Source organism: Rutilus rutilus, assembly GCF_951802725.1.
Source record: "Rutilus rutilus genome assembly, chromosome: 25".
NCBI lineage: Eukaryota > Metazoa > Chordata > Actinopteri > Cypriniformes > Leuciscidae > Rutilus > Rutilus rutilus.
The window spans coordinates 17985979-18003443 of NC_140229.1; the positions used below are offsets into that span (position 1 = coordinate 17985979).

General features: G+C 36.8%; 1 protein-coding gene across 2 annotated transcripts in view; it reads right to left on the minus strand.

The window, feature by feature from the left end:
* LOC311285147 (STE20-like serine/threonine-protein kinase) overlaps nt 1-16554 on the minus strand; it is a 16706-nt gene extending 152 nt beyond the window's left edge. The window contains exons 1-18 of one of the 2 annotated variants that reach the window (XM_084400641.1): nt 16178-16519; nt 12255-12419; nt 11255-11303; nt 11018-11167; nt 10863-10935; nt 9775-9969; nt 9527-9701; nt 6739-7955; nt 5940-6594; nt 5718-5848; nt 5515-5638; nt 4317-4496; nt 4111-4240; nt 2638-2762; nt 2345-2530; nt 1305-1430; nt 1100-1213; nt 1-1016 (exon numbers count right to left, since the gene is read on the minus strand). The exon at nt 1-1016 is cut by the window's left edge and continues 152 nt beyond it. In XM_084400641.1, coding sequence (XP_084256767.1) covers nt 891-1016; nt 1100-1213; nt 1305-1430; nt 2345-2530; nt 2638-2762; nt 4111-4240; nt 4317-4496; nt 5515-5638; nt 5718-5848; nt 5940-6594; nt 6739-7955; nt 9527-9701; nt 9775-9969; nt 10863-10935; nt 11018-11167; nt 11255-11303; nt 12255-12419; nt 16178-16327 — 4071 coding nt within the window. In that variant the 5' untranslated portion in view covers nt 16328-16519 and the 3' untranslated portion in view covers nt 1-890. Of the gene's footprint in view, nt 1017-1099; nt 1214-1304; nt 1431-2344; nt 2531-2637; nt 2763-4110; nt 4241-4316; nt 4497-5514; nt 5639-5717; nt 5849-5939; nt 7956-9526; nt 9702-9774; nt 9970-10862; nt 10936-11017; nt 11168-11254; nt 11304-12254; nt 12420-16177 lie in introns of both variants that reach the window. The other variant, XM_084400640.1, reaches the window with a different exon arrangement.
* Between the last annotated feature and the right edge of the window lie 911 nt (nt 16555-17465).

A 17465-nucleotide genomic window follows, 5' to 3' on the forward strand; every position in this document is an offset into this window, starting at 1 on the left:
GTCCATCTATACTGTATATACTGTCATGTTTACTCCAGTTGTTTTTTTTGTTTTTTCTTAGGGTAATTTTTTTTTTGACAAGAATCCCTATTTATTAAGAATAATTCATTTAACAGACTGTGATAGTCGATCATGTTGTCACACTAAATGGGGCAAAGGGACAACTTTGAAAAAGCCCCAGACAAACACAGATACTTACACTAACAGTTCAAAAGTTTGGGGTCAGTAAAATGTTTTAATACTTTTGAAAAACAAAAAGTCTCTTATGCTCACCAAGGCTGCATTTATTTGATAAAAATACAGTTAAAACAGCAATATTTTGAAATATTATTACAATTTAAAGTCAGCATGAAATTGAAATCTATTTTCGAAATGCATGTTATTTATATTATTGTGAGCAATTCACTGCATGTGTTTAATTTAATTTATAAAAAATAAATCAATCTTCAAGTGAAACAACAGACTCCTCATTGGTGATGTATGCCAGACTGCATTTTTTTTCTTTTTCGATAATCCAATACTGTAATGTACATCACAATTTTAATACATTTTATTACGTAATTTATTCCGGTGATGTCAAAGCTGAATTTTCAGCATCATTACTCCAGTCTTCAGTGTCACATGATCCTTCAGAAATCATTATAATATGATGATTTCAGCGTTCTTTGATGAATAGTCAGTTTAAAAGAACAGCATTTATTTGAAATAGAACTCTTTTGTAATATTATAAATGTATTTACTCTCACTTTTGATCAAATTAATGCATCCTTGCTAAAGAATTCATTTCTTTTAAGAAAAAAAATCTTACTGACACCAAACTTTTGAACGTTAGTGTACATGCTTTATATCGTATATAAAGACATTATGGTTTAGTGCATTCCTTCACTTTGTCAGGAGAAGCTTAGGTTATGGAAGAACTTTGGACGGCGAGCTGCATGTCGGTTTTCTGGCTCACTGCCTCGTCTCCTGGTTCCTTCTTTTTCTCTACGTCTGCGAGCCAGATCCTCTTCTAACACCTGAACATATGCATACAACAGTCGTTACGTTTCCGCCCAATCAAGATGCTTTAAACCTCAAATTGTAGTCTTCCATCCGATACCTCTTTTCTGCATGCAAGCTTATCTCTCCATTCGTTGAGCTCCAGAGTGTGCTCGTCCTCTAGGGCTTTGATCTTTTTCTTCTCCATGTCCACAAGAACTTGAAGCTTCTCATTCTAAAATCCAAACACACAGACACTGAGAATCACCTTCCCTCAATATGAAAACACTGTAAGGCTATAGATAGACAAACTGTTGTTGATGTACCTGAAGCTGCTGTAATTCAACTGTACTGGCATCACATTGTTCCTGCACCGCTTTTAACTGGTTCTCATGACTTTCTTGAAGACTCTGTCTCTCTTGCTTCTGTCTGGCTTCCTCCTCTGACAAAAACTGAGGAGGCAAAAGCAGAGAGGACAAACTGTATCAATTGCAACTGGCCATTTCTTCTTGGTTCGGTTCCCTTTCACAAGGCAACATTTCTAAACAACCCAAAATTTGGTATTACAAGTCATGTGCGAGTAAACTGTCCTCTCACTGGTCAGAGTGCACCTGTTTATGTTTCAGGATTCTGCTCAAAGCGGTCATCCATCAGGATGGAGAGTCAACAGCTCCTCGGCTTACTGTGGCTTTCTTTGAAGCTGTTGTTATATTACTTTTTCATTTTGAGCAGGAATCAAGGCTTTGTCGGAACAACATTCTCACCATGTGTAACCCATCCTACTCGACCCACTCCAAGCGGGATTCAAACCGGGGTATCCGGTGTGGGAGGCGGGCGAGCTAACAAGGACGCAAAAGACAACAGCCTCTAGTGCCTCTTGAGACCAGGGGAGTGAGGTTTATACACACAGCTCTTACTGGCCCATGTTACACTCACCCCCCTAAACCTCACTCCCATATGGGTCACGGCACCAAATGTAACCGATTCATTTTGAGAGGCATTAGCAAAACGAACACTGCTTCTTTTCACACAACGTGCATAAGTACCCATCACACACTGTTATGCAGCCTGGTGTGTCGGTCCTTTGGGTCGGATTCCTTTGCTTTCACAAGCAAACCACTCCAGAGCTTGTTTTCAAGTGGGCAGAGACCACATTTTTCAGTTGATCTCAGACTGATTGTTTTGTTATGATTCCAAACGCTTTGCCATGTTCATACATGCCTAAGCAAACCAAACTAAAGGAGAAAATGCACCAAGTTCCAAAACAAATGCTCCAAACGAGCCAGGTTTTAAAAAAGGCCTTATTCAAAGTGTACGTATATTTTACTACATGACTTTCAACATTCAAAGGCTGATGAATTCAAACCTGTGTGAGCCGTTGCCGCTGCTCAGGGCCGCTCAGACCTTGCTTCCTGAGCTCCATTTTGAACGGATTCAAACGGGACTTTGCTTCAGCTTTTTGGGCCTTATGTAAGGACGCTCTCTCCTGGGCCTGCAATGACTTCTGCTCATCTAGAAAAGCCTGCTGGAACCGAGACGCTCTCTCCTTATCCTGCCATAAGAGCCAAAAAAAGACTGGTCAGGATAAAGCACAGGAATAACAGAGGATAACTACAAAACAGGCTGCAGAATGCTTTTAGAGGTTACCACATAATTTACCTTGTTGTGTCTCTTGGTCAGCTGCTGTCTCTGTAGGGAGTACTGCTCCTTCACCTGCTGTTTGAATAGGTGGTACTTCTCCTGTAGATGGCGCTGTTCTAACTCCCAAATTACTGCCTCACGAGCTTAAGAAAGAAGGAAACAGTGTGTATGTTTAGAAACACACACTACCAAACCTTCTCCTGTATACAGTATGTATACAATACACACTACTTAATATAACTGTGCACACAAACTTCCTGCACATCTGAATGACGAGCAGCACACTTACGGAAGACTTGGAGGACCACATAAAATAATGTATCAATTATGACATTTTCAAGTCATGACAGCAAACTAAATTCAAAAACTTTTTAGTTAATGTTTAATAATGTAGTTGAATGAAAAGACTGTTCACACTAAGGATGATAACTATAGCGATATCTATGAATATAAAGTTTTAATAATCATTCTAATTTTATGAGATTAGGGAAAGTCCACACCACTATAACGATAGCGACACAGAGGAACAATATCGTTGGAATCACTTTCAGAATTATAATTTTTTCAGCTGATGAATGATTAAAAACATTGACAGCCAATCAGAGTTCATCCTGCTTAAAAAAGCATGGGCATTTAAAGCGACAGATGACGTAACTGCAGCGCCTGCTTATAATAAACAGAGGACAAAATATAGTTATCATTATAGGGTACGTTAACTACGTTTACACAACAACGATGTACTAAAAACTGAAAAGTTTTCCCGTGTACAGACGACAACGTGTCAAAATGATCCCGTTCACATGGATTCACAAAAAACTTGAAAAAAAGCTGTATTATTCATACCAGGCCAGTAGATGGCGACGTCACTTTGTAAAGAAACACTACGCACCTATAGACTGAACACGTAATACACATGCGCATGATGTCACCGTTTTCACAAATTTGCGTTTTTATAGTTAACACAGAGATGAGAACGGTATCGTTTTTCAAAAACGTACACTTTGAAACCCATTTTCAAAAGTTTGCGTTTTCAGGCCCCCAAAACGTGTAAATGAAAAGCCAAAATGCATAAAAAGTGTTTGCAAACTGCATAACAGGTGTTGTGTAGACGGCCCCATCGTTATCTTTATAGCAATTGGTTGGGTGTGAAAGTGCCTTAAAAGTGAAATAATAAAAAAATATATGTTTAACTACATTTTCAGACATGCATACATTATGGTTTTAAATCAATTCTGTGTTCATTTGAAAAGTTACTTATTGACATTTTCATTTGGCAAAAAAAAAAAGTGATGTAATTCCTTCATTTTGTCACTTTATTTTATTTAATTTTATCGCTTAATTATCTAGTATTCCATTCTTAAATAGATTCACTGAGTCGTCCTCTAATTATGGTTGGTCCTGTAAACATCTCATGTGAGCAATATTAAATATTTTACTAAGAAAGACCAAGTATTACATAACAAATAAGTGTTTGAGCAGTGGCATACTTACCACGCTTGAGCTGCTGAGATTTGGCTGTGATCTCCCACTCCATGGACGCCACCTTCCTCTTATGTTCCTGAACGCCTTTCTGCAGAGCATCATTCAGCTCCTGCTGCTGCTTCTGCAGGAACCGCTGCTCCTAAAGCAGAAATACACTGTTTTCATGCGTTTGGGCCTAGTTCTGTGTCAGTGTGGGTAAATGCACCAGTCCGTACCTCTTTAGGGTCTGCTTTCAGTGCGCTGCTCTTGCGGCTCAGCTCTTTCTCCTGCTGGGCCTTGAGTCTCCGTGCGTCCTCCCTGAGCCGGGAGGTGTGCTCAGCCTCCATCTGACCGCTTTGCTGCTGGTACTGTTTCTCAAGTCTCTCAAGCTCACCGTCATAGTACTGCTTCTTGCTCTGCAACAGGATAAACATACGGCCGAGACGGAGGTTATTAATGGGCAGGCAGGATTGTTATGAATAATTACCTCACATCATGCTTATTGAGGAGACTGTGCTAATATCTTTTTTTAAGTGATCATACAATACAGTATATACTATTGTAGTATTTTTTTAACATTTTGAATTAGCTTATTTTTATTTTTCATTTTAGTTATTTCAGGTTTAGTAATCTTTTTACTTCAACTAAAACAAGGTAACATATGTATTTTTCCTTTAAGTGTTTTAAGTTTTCATCTAATATTTTTATTTGATTTCAGCTTTATTTCAATTAGAGATTTTTTTTTTAATAGTTTTAGTTAATAATGTTAAATTTTTTGACCGTTGAACAATAAAAAGAAAGAAAAAAAGTTTTTTTTTCATTTGACATTTTTCCATTTGTGTTATACTGACAAAATTAAAACATAAAAAAATATATATTTAAAAATGTAACAAAAACAATAAATAGTTTGTATGTTACAGGTGAATTTAGGCATTTATATTGTATGTACAGTATGAAAAATGCATAAATATTCCTTTTGAAGTAAAATAAAAATAAGTCCTTGCATGTCAAAGTAACATTAGTAAATGTTTTTGTACTTTTTTTAATATAAAGAAATGAATGCAACTATTATGCACAAACACAGATTGTGCCAACATGCATTTAAGGAAAGTGATATGGTTTAGTAAAAGTAATGGTTAAATATTTGCCCAAATCTATGGCTACACCTTTAATTTATTGATAGATGATGATCTAAATCTTAAAATAGGCAGAAAAAAATCATTTCCAACATTGACTGGTATCAACAAACTAAAAAATAGTAGATATCGGGCCAAACAAATGGCTGCCAATGCCATTATTTTTCTTATCTTTAACTACATCTAATGATCTGCCAGTTGTGTTCTTTAGACAAAAACCCGATTGGAAACATTTCTATTTAATGGCATGTCTTAAGTTGCTAACTGAGACCAGCGGGGTTTGGTGCATGTGACTCACAGTCATCTCTTGTTCTATGTGGCGGAACATCTGCTCTCGCTGCTGCTGTAGTTTCTGCTCCAGCTGTGCATGTTCTCTCTGCTCTTCTCTCTGCAAGAGCTTCAACGCGTGCAGCTCCTGTCGTCTGCAAACACACACACATACATTCAGAATGTGATACTTCCGGTTTCCTATGTCCACTCTAAAGCACAAATAATTGTTACCTGTTGTGGCGCATTTGTTGTTCCTTGCTGTCTCCTTCACCAAGCACTTTGGAAGTGGTGACACTGACCTCATGACCATCCACCATAAATTTACGTGTCCTTTTAACGGTCCGCCTGCTTGGGTGCGTTTCCTGAATGAACATAAACAGAGAACAATATTTCGTATATGTTGAATTTGTCTGGTTGCTAATGTTTTTAGCTAGTTGTTTGTTTCACACTCACCCCTTCAAACCCAGGAGACAGCAGAGACTCGGTGGGAGAAAGAGGTGGAAATGCGTCTTCATTTGATTCCTTAGGTGTGGATCCATTAGATTCATGTGGTGGTGTTAAGTCTGAATCTTTCAAGCCATTTGCATGTGGCATTTCTTGCTCGTTTTGGTCCTCTTGAAAAGTAAACATCACTTGCTTTTTCAACTTTGGTCCAGGAACATCTGTTGTATCTTCAGAAAGACGTTTTGATTGCTCTCCTGTAACATTCTTTGTACTATTTGTATTCATTTGAAGCTCTTGCTGAGGTTCCTCTGAATCCGTCCTAACTTCTTTTTGTTTAGAACAGATTTCTGTTAGACTTGCTCTCTCTTGATCTCCAACAGCATCTCCTTCATTGCCAATGATGTTCTTTTCTCCATCGGAATTGATCACTTCTTTATTTTGACATGACAACTCTGGCGTCTGTAAATCAATGATCTTTGTCGTCTCATTTTGGGTTGGTGTTTCCATCTCCTCAGGTTCTCTCGTGTTCTCATTGTTTTTGTTTCTTGAGTCTGCATCCTCATGATCAACCTCCTCATGATCAACCTCCATGGCAACTTCTTCCTTGTTGGTTGAACGTTCCTCTTCCTCTGTTTCTGGAAGGAGATCTTTGTCTTTTTCACACCTTTCCTCTTCCTCTGTGGTAATATGTTCTTCGCTGACAGCTTCTTTGATATCCTCAAACTTTGCCTTCGTGGTAATGTGATCTTCTCTGGTGGTGGTTATATGTTCTTCTGTCCCTGCACTACCATCCTTGTCTTTTTCACACCTTTCCTCTTCCTCGGTTTTTTCATTTCTTGAGTTGACATCTTCCTCAGTGGTAATATGTTCTTCGCTGACAGCTTCTTTGATATCCTCAAACTCTGCCTTCATGGTAATGTGATCTTCTTTGGTGGTGGTTATATGTTCTTCTGTCCCTGCACTAACATCCTTGTCGTTTTCACAGCTTTCCTCTGTCGTTTCATCCCCTGCTCCTCCATCTGTCTCCAGTTCTGCTGGTTTTTCTATTTCTGCCTCAGTTTTTTCTTCTACAGCGTCATTTTCTGATGGTTCAGTTGTCTGTTGTGCTTCCTTAAGGTCAGGAACTTCTTCAGGAACATTATTAGAAGGCATCTCAACAGTTAAGCTTTTGTTTACATCTACTGTGAGAGGAGAACTGAAAGTTTCCAAAGGACAGGCCAAATCAAGGTACTTGTATTTATAATGTCCCTCATTCCTTTCAGTTTTTTTGGCTGGTGGTGTTTCCAAACACAAAGCTGAAACCAGTGTGCTCTGTGGATGTGTTGTGTCTTTGTCGATAACAGCAGGTTTTCTGAGGGATTTCCAAAATGTTTGGTCATTGTTTCCAGAATCAACAGACTTCACATTGCCGTTTGTTTCTTCATCAGCGTCAGTGTCCTCCTTGGCAAGTTCTAGTGTTTCCTTTTCAGAGGAATCTGTCAGTAACGGTGTTTGTTCTGGTTCGTTTGAGTGGTTTAAGTTTTGGGCTTCCTCCTTGTCAGTTTCTACTCTAGCTTCCTTGTCTTTGGTGTCAGTGACCTCATTACTTGGAGCATCAACTAAGTCAGAAATTTGCTCAATCGGTTTGTCAGTGTTTTCACTTTCATTGCCATCTGAAGGGCAAGTTCCCACAGTTTTTGATGTGCTTGAATCTTCTGAGTCTTTAGCTGCTTGAACGGGTGGATTGTCACCCCAGAATCCAGATTTGCAACGACGGGAGCTCCCGGTCAGAAACGAGAGCAGATTTCCTGGAACGGAGAGGCGTCTTGCCCTCTTCTGAGCTTTATCTGTGGCGTGGGAAGCCCTGCGTGTTACTTTAAACTCAGGTTTTGGCTCTGAGTTGGTGGGAGACTGAGGAACAGCATCTGGAACAGAGGTCTTCTGAGGGGTCTCAGGTTCTTGAATGGCTTGTCCTGGTTGTGCCGCTGTTTGCTCTGACTCGGTGGCGATCGTCTCTTTCACAGAACATTGGAAATCCAACAAAGACTGCAGTTGAAAAAATGCAGAAAATGCTGTATTAAGATATGTACTGCTACACCCTTGGATTATGTTTGTTTCACAGGTCCAGCAACAGATGAGTCAAACACATCAAATAAGTCACCAAATAAGTCAGAAAAGTTGGTAACACTTTACGGTAAGGGTACATGAATTACCATGAATTCATGTATAAATTCATGCATGAATTATGCATTCATTCATGCATTAATATCTTATGAATCATCAGGAACTAACATGAGTTCAACGTTTTTCATTCATGACTTCATGGATGAACAACAAAACATTAACTAAGAGGAGTACATCATCATGAATTATGATTTATTACGCATGATCATGATGTTTTCTTTGTTCACAGTTATGCCACCATTAATATCACATTGTTCATCAGTGTTTCAAAGGACCTAGTCAACACTTTAGTTGAGGGGCCACACACATGATGAAGTCATTGATAGATAATGCTTAGTTAATGATGACTACTGTATTGGACAGACCCCAAAATAGACCAATCACAGCTCATAGCACACGAATTCTGTTGACATTCAAATACAGTAGTCATCATTAACTAAGCATTATCTATCAATGACTTCATCATATGTGTGGCCCCTCAACTAAAGTGTTGACTAGGTCCTTTGAAACACTGATGAACAATGTGATATTAATGGTAGCATAACTGTGAACAAAGAAAACATCATGATCATGCGTAATAAATCATAATTCATGATGATGTACTCCTCTTAGTTAATGTTTTAATTAAGGTGTTGTTCATCCATGAAGTCATGAATGAAAAACGTTGAACTCGTGTTAGTTCCTGATGATTCATGAGATATTAATGCATGAATGAATGCATAATTCATGCATGAATTTATACATGAATTCATGATAATTCATGTACCCTTACCGTAAAGTGTTACCGAAAAGTTATATAAAAAACATACATACATACATTTTTGCAAGGAAAGTTTCAATTTAATGACTCCATGAAACCATGTGAGCATTTCATATTTTTTATTTATTTGTTTTTGAAAAAAGTTTCTTATGCTCGCTAAGGCTGTATTTATTTGATAAAAAATATATTAAAAACAGGAATATTATGAAATATTATTATTACAAATATTATTCTTTTGGAATTTTTTTAAAATGTTATCTATTCAGCATCATTACCCAAGTCTTTAGTGCCACAAGATCCTTCAGAAATCATTCTAATATGCTGATTTAATGCTCAAGAAACATTTATTATTATTATTATCAATGTTGAAAACAGTCCTGCTTAACATTTGTATGAAATACAAGCATTTCCTTGAAATAGAAATCATTGTATCATTAAATTAAGTTCAAAACGTAGGTTTGGGAGGAGCCTAAACTGTCAATCATCATTACGAGTGTACTAAATAAGCAGCAGACACCACGTCATCCCATTGACAAATTCTTCCGGCAACCCTCCTCCTCCTCCTATTGATATTAATATTATATATATATATATATATGTTCATATTATATATTATTTCATTAATAATTTATTAATTATACATTTTTTAATGAACATTTCATCATGTGTTCACCTCAGCCTCTATGACCTCAGTGACCTCTGCTTTGGCCTCAGCGACGAGTTCTTTAAGGGCTCGTCCGTCTCGTCCCGCATAAGAGAAAGGGTGGGCCATGAGCTGTTGGGCACCCCAACGAGCCTCTGGGTTCTTCTGCAAGGTCCTCCGTAGAAAATCTTGGAAATGTGATGACCTGTCGACAAAAATCAGGATAAGCCTAAAACTCTTAGCAGATCTAGAGCGGGGACAACGAAGTGAAGACCCACCAGTGGCGAGGATTGGAGAGTGTGGGTGGTGGAGACTTGGTGATCTTCAGCAGGACCCTCATGGGGTTGAGAGAATGATGAGGGGGCTCCATCTCAGCAGCCTCAATTAAAGTGATGCCCAATGACCAGATGTCGGCTTTAGAGGAGTAGGGATTGTCCTTCGACGTTTCACACATAATCACCTCAGGTGCCATCCTTAAAAGACAAAATATTTTAATCAAATTTTTTTTTTGTGGCAGTTTTGTTTTCAGTAGAGGAATAATTTATAATTTATGAAGTTAAATAATTTAAAGTGCCCCTATTATGCTATTTTAAAGGTTCCTCATTTTGTTTTCAGGGTCTCCTACAATAGGTTTACATGCATCCAAGGTCAAAATAAAACTTTTCTCATATTATACATTGCAGCATCACCTCTTTCAGATTAGTCAGATTAATTCTCTCCAAACCCACTTACAGAAACAAAACGCCCATTACAATATCTGAATTTCAGCTCTGGAGGCTTCCTCAGCGCTTGAGACACAGAGATACGAACAACAATGATGGAGTCGGTTTTACCGTATCAATTCGAGCACGAGTCCTCATCCTTTGGAAGTGCATGAGGAGTGGTTCTGCTTTCACAGGGCAGAAAACAGCATCTTCTCGAACATGTCGACAACGTGACCAACCCCCATGTCTCAGCTACAACTACAGTGTTTGTGGGCAGGTCAAGGTAAACGCTCGCGGGCAGCCAATGAAGACCATAGGCTGGCATTATGTACATTTTTTCAAACCTATGTAGCTTTGTACAGGAAGTAAGACTGGAATTACTGCCAACTCGTTTCAGTCAGTTTCTTTCTTCTGGGAGACAATAACTCCATTCATTGTGCACTTTGATCTTTAAACTCTGCAGACCTTTTACATTCACAAACAGCTATACATGAAAGATAATATCCGAAAAAGCATAATAGGGGCACTTTAAAGGGATAGTGTACCCAAAATGTATAATTCTCTTTTACTCACCCTAATGTTGATCTGTATGTCTTTTTTTCTTATATGAAATAATACAAGGGTGAGTAAATGATGACATAAATAGCATTTAGGAGTCTCACCAGTATGGAGTTCCAATGAAAGTTGATCGTTTTTGAAGGGTATTGTCATTTTTTGCAGACACACCAAAGTCAGCTGCATGAAAAGAGAACATAAATAAACACAGCACTGACTGTATTGAGTCCTTAGGCCTAAAAATGTGAGAGGGGAACTGTACCTAGTTTGACCTGCCCATCCGTTGTGAGCAGAATGTTGCCTGCCTTCAGGTCTCGGTGTATAATGTGATGCTGGTGCAGATAAGACAGAGCCTGTAGAGTCTGACAGCACACCTCACTGATCTGCTGCTCCGTAAGGCCACGCTCCAGCTCTGAAACACACAGTATAAAGTATGATAATGCAACACAGATACAACCATACACGATTATAAATGATAATAGTGTCAAGTATGACTCACCCAACATGATATCATCCAGAGCTCCTCCAGGGCAGTACTCAATCAGGATCTAAAAAGAGAAAGCATTCAAATAGACACTTATAGGTCAACTAAGGACATCAAGCCTTCAACTATGGAGACTATGGAAACTCTTTTAAAACCTATATATATACATATATACATATATATATATATATATATATATATATATATATATATATATACATATATATATATATATATATATAATACCATACTATATATAATACAGTCTATTTTTACTATTTTTATGCTCATCATGCCTGCATTTATTTGATCAAAAATACAGAAAAAACAGTAATATTGTGAAATATTATTACAATTTGAAATAATGGTTTTCTATTATAATATACTTTAAAATGTAATTTATTCCTGTGATGGCAAAGCTGAATTTTCAGCATCATTGCTCAAATATCTCAAATAAATAGAATCAGTTGTGCTGCTTAATATTTTAATATAGCTCTTCACTGACACTGTTTTCTCCTTGGTATAAGTAAACTAACTTTAAAAAAATTGTGGACATAATAAAAAAGCATGATGATACACTCAAAAAAGATGAATTGTGATTAGCAGCATTCTGTGGTGAAAACAACAATGATGGAAACGGCACATATTGGCTAACTACTATACATATGTCTTGTGAAAAATGGTTGGTTATGATGGAACTGCATGGGACTCATAAAAATTTGTACAAAAATATTATATTATGATTTCACACAATACTTTGAAGCTTATTTCATTCTATTACTATTTTCTCCAATATTGTTATGATGTATTTTCATATTTTAACATTAAAGGTCTATGTCTTGGTCAAGGGTAACACAATTCAATCTATACATAAAGGAAGAGAGTTTTATACAGCATTTATAGTTATAGTATATATAGTCAATCCATATAACAAAAGAAAAAAAACAAAAACACTATTCTGTAACAAAAAAAGCATCCAGCTGGAAAAAAACAGCCATAAACAGATGTGGCTTACCCACAGCCAGCCCTCAAAGAAGATGGCGTCCAGCAAGGTGAGGATGTTTGCATGGCGACAGGCTGCTAGGATGTCTATCTCAGTCATGTAGTCGTCCAGCTGCTCTTCACTGCGCACTTCAATCACTTTAACAGCTCCAAGGACCCCTGTAGTCTGATTCTGAGCCTGAGATCAACATTACATACTGTAACACTTGTCTTTGTCACTTTAAAAAAAAAAGTGCATCAGAAGTTATAAAGCAGGGAAATACTCTTACACATGCATTTATTGAAACTGAAAACTGCTGAAAGCGGTACTGCAAAGTGTGATTCATTGCAGAGAAAGATGCAGAAAAGAGGTTGATTTATATTGGGTTGAAATCACTAACAGGAAGCCATCTTTGATCTTTCACATTATGGTTTAACAGGAAATTGCAAAACCGCGGTCTAGCCCTAACCCCTCATTCTCTGTTACCTTGGAAACCTACAAGTTTTTCATATCAAAGCAATTTTTCCTGGTGACTATGGTTACAAATACATTTGAAATAAACTAAAATTAAATCTAATGAATTATGATTAAATAAAGATTTTCAGGCTATTTTGTCTTGTTTTTTTTATAAAATAAAATATCTAAACATTATTAAAACAAGATGAATTTACTTGAGAAGCAATACTGCATAAAACAGTACGACTTGTTTAACCCTCTGATGGTTTAAACTTTACGGGGTCTTTTGGGACCCCAAATGACTTTTACTCAAATTAAAAAAAATGTTCCCTTTGTCCAAATGGTATGAAACCTTCTACGGCTCTCAACACTTTCTAGATCTACAAAAAAAAAAAAAAATTGGAATGATATCTGTTTTTATGTTAGCGTAACAAAAATTGTGACACTCGTGGTCTTCGGGGTCTCTGGAGACCCCGCAATCAAAATAGACAAAATTCATCATCAAAATCAGAAACAACGCAGAACACATCGACAGAAATGGCACAAATAAAGTGGCACACTTCCACCAATGCAAAAAACATCCACAATGCTAAATTATATTGCTCACAACACGCGTGTACACACACACACACACACACACACACACACATATAGAGGAATACATTTTTGAGACTATAAAAACTGTTCTCTTATCATTTGTAAAATAAAATCATCCAAAATGCAGTACCACCACAAAAATAAATTGGTGACACTGACACATTGAAAATATGCACACACACACACACACACACACACACACACACACACATTTGTAAGGCTATAATTTGTCAAATAAAATCATCCAAAATGCAGAACCAACACAAATATAAAGTGGTGACACTGACACCGACAATGTGTACTCACACACTCTCTCTCACACACACACACACACACACACACACACACACACACACACACACAGGAACATTTGTAAGGCTATAATTTGTCAAATAAAATTATCCAAAATGCAGTACCACCACAAAAATAAATTGGTGACACTGACACATTGAAAATGTAAACACACACACACATACACGCATACACACACACAGGAACATTTGTAAGGCTATAATTTGTCAAATAAAATCATCCAAAATGCAGAACCACTACAAATATAAAGTGGCGTGGTGACACTGGCACATCGACAATGTGTACACACTCTCTCTCTCTCTTTATCTCTCAGACACACACACACACACACACACACAATTGTGTGTGTCTAGAATTAGATTAAAAATAAATGATTGAAATAAATGATAAAATCTTAAGACTCCAACATTTCTCTTTGTAACATTTTGTTCAGGTTTGGTTCTAATCATAATGTAACATTATTGAAAAACTGTTTTTTTTTGGTACAAAAAAATGCTAAACTTTGACAAAAATATTTTATTTTTGTTATAATTGTGATTTTATAATATTTAGATATGAATCCAACTGAATCCAACTTGTGAAAAGATATCTTTCAGGTAGTCTAATAGCAACCATCTAGTGGTTAAAATTATTTTTTTTTATTTTAAAACTGCATTTTCCAAAAAATGGGCAGAAATTTTACATTAAACCATTTAAAATGATCCATGTTATCCCCATGAATGAAAGTTAGAAATCTGGGTCTTTTATAAAGTGAATTTTACATCAAATGCTGTTTTTTTTGTAAAAAGGCTAATTACATTTGTAAAAAAAAAAAAACTATTATCTTGTTACAAAATTAAATGTTATTGTCTGGGGTCTCTAGAGATAGCAAAAACCTCAAGTGTAGACATAAATAAAGACCATCAGAGGGTTAAGTGTATTTTAGTGGCTCTTTTTGCAGGTTACATCATTACACCAGTAGGTGGCAACAGGTGAGTGCACTAATGAGTGAATCATTGAATCATTCACTCAACCGATTCGAACAAACTGATTCGTATAGGAACAAAACATCACTACTCAGGTCAAAAGCAATTCTGCTTTGACTTTCTTTGGAACCCCCACATAAGAAAAAACAATCATGTAGTGCTGGGCGGTATACCGGTTACCGAATACCGGTGTTTATTTTTGTTATGATATGACTTTTTTAAATACCGCAATACCGATGTATGTCGCTTTAATAATGATCGGAACGCGGCGCGGCACAACACTGTTTGAGAGGGTCCTTTTTCTCTCTGTTGCACTGTAGTGATGCAGGTGTAAGCGTGACTTTGAAGATGGATAGGTTAAACTATAATTGATAGCTGTCAAATTATATTACAGTGTTTCCCATACATTGGTTCACAATATCAACACAGCCTTTTGGAAAATCTATTTGTGGTTGGCACTGACATCGTTGAATAAACATGAGCACTGCACGTTTCAAAATCAAAACGCGGCGTGGGTGTTTTTATATTAATGTATCTGAAATGAACTGACGGTCTTTAGAAAAGTTTCTTTGTTATTACGATTGAATCTTTCTGTATCTTTCCTGATAAAGCGGCGTTTATGAGGGTTGCTGCTTTGTGTACAGCCGTTACCGGGGAAACCGCTATTTCTGCCGCTCCTAAAGCGCCTCCTGCTGGCACCTTTTTATAAACAGCCTTGCAAACCTGTAATAATACTAGTGTGGAATTTTTTTCTACAATATTCACTCATGGCAGTAAAATATGGCATTCTAAGTCAATCTACTGCAGCATTTCTTCTCTCACTCAGGGAAAAATGTGTTTTACACCAAGTCATGCTTGGAAAAAAAGAAATACCGTCATTATACCGTGACATTGATTACCGTGATTTTTGGTCATACCGCCCAGCACTACAATCATGCTTTAGTAAATCTTAATTATTACACACTAAGTCATAATTATAAGATAGAAAATCAAAATTATGACATACCAAGTCATAATTATGAGATAGAAAGTCAAAATTAGTACATACCAAGTCAAAATTGTTATGAAAAGTCAAAGTAATGAGTCATTATTATGACATAGAAAGTCAACATTTCGACTTTTATCTAATTACGTGTTAGTATGTCATAATTGTTACTTAATACGTAATTTCGACATTTTTAATGTCATAATATACTTTTTAAGTCAAAATTTCAATTAAGCATGACATACTTTAGATTTTTTTCCATCTCATAAATGACTTAACATGCCATAATTATGACTTTTCCGTACGTCACAATTTTGACTTTTTAATGTCATCATTTTAACTTTTTAATTGACTTTTTAAACAAGAAACAAGTACTAGCAAAAGTATTTGTCAGTTTGGCTGGCATGCCAGTCTAAAGTGGGAGGGATTTCCTTGAAATGACAGATTAGATCAGACCATGTCAGTAAAGGCCCAGTTTTATTATTATTTTTAAAACATTTAGTGCTTTTCTTGCTAACATTAAATCCAATATAGTTTCCAGTAAATGACCTAAGAGAAATATATTGCAAGTGTGTTGAATCTCATTATCTTTTGCAAGATAATTGAATCTCATTATCATCATCATCATTTGAATCCCTTACCTTATACACCTTCCCAAAAGCTCCATCCCCCAGTTCTCCCAGAGTCTCCCACATCTGGTGAGGATCAACATCCCTCTTCAGGTTTTCATAGTGCCTAACTCGCTTTTTCTCCACACCCATCCGAAAGATACGCATCAGGAGGGAGGCCATGGCTCCCTCCCTTTAAATTCACCCCAACTCCTTAAGAAATCCCAGTCCCTTCGGTCTATCGGTGGTCCTCAATGTCTCATTCAGAGATAAAATCCCCGGCCCAAACTAAAAACAAGACAAGAAAACCGTCCGAGTCTCTCTATGTCAAAGATGTTTTGTCTGTCTTCCCTCATGCGCACCTCAGAACACGACAGGAAGCTGCAAGTAGCAACCACATCCTTCAACAATATAGGTCTCAATGTCATGTAGGATGTGCACCTCATCTGTAGAGATGTCTATGTGCTGTCTATTGTAGTGTGTTTTTCAGCAGCCATTGTTAGACAACATAATGATTTATATTTAACAGATATGAATGACTGGGTGCAGAGTGAGTATAGTGTGTTCAGTTTTGCAGAAAGGCAGATTGCTCTGTGCTGTACGCTGTAAACGCACATGGTTTCGCTCTTAATAATGGTTTCAAAACCTAACCTGTAAAAGTGGGAATCACCTTTCTTTTCTTTTTTTTTTTTCTTTTTTTTTTTTTTATAATAGGAAAAAAATTGTCATTTATATATATATATATATCTATATATAAATCCAAGATGAGACTAGAAACGTCATCAGTAAGATCATTTTCCACTGTTCGCTCCGTTTACTGACATATGTAGGATGATCTGAGAGATGTAGTCCTACACTTTAACCACTAGATGGTCCCACCTCCACATAATTAACCCTGTAAAAACTGACATATAAAATAACAGTCAGAAAATTAAGTTTTGAAATGGACCAGTTTATTGAAATCTAAAGAAAGAAGAAGAAAAAAACTACACATTTGTTTTTGTTGAGTATGAAATTTCATACATCAGTCTTTTATGGCTCATATGCTATAGTGAGAATATGGAGCTCATCATTGAAAAGAAAAAAAAAACACTATGATCAAGTAAACCTAAGTTGATTCAGTCCAGTAAGTGTTCATCTTGTACAATATTACCAACAATAAAAGTTATTCTTAGGTTTGCTTTATAAAAATCTGTAAAGATTTGACCTGAGGGTGGACATTTTTAGAATAAAAGCCTACAAGCCCTTTTACTTGTTAAACAAAGTGGATATAAACTATCAATCAGACGACAGCAAACAGGTTACAACAGCATTTACAGCA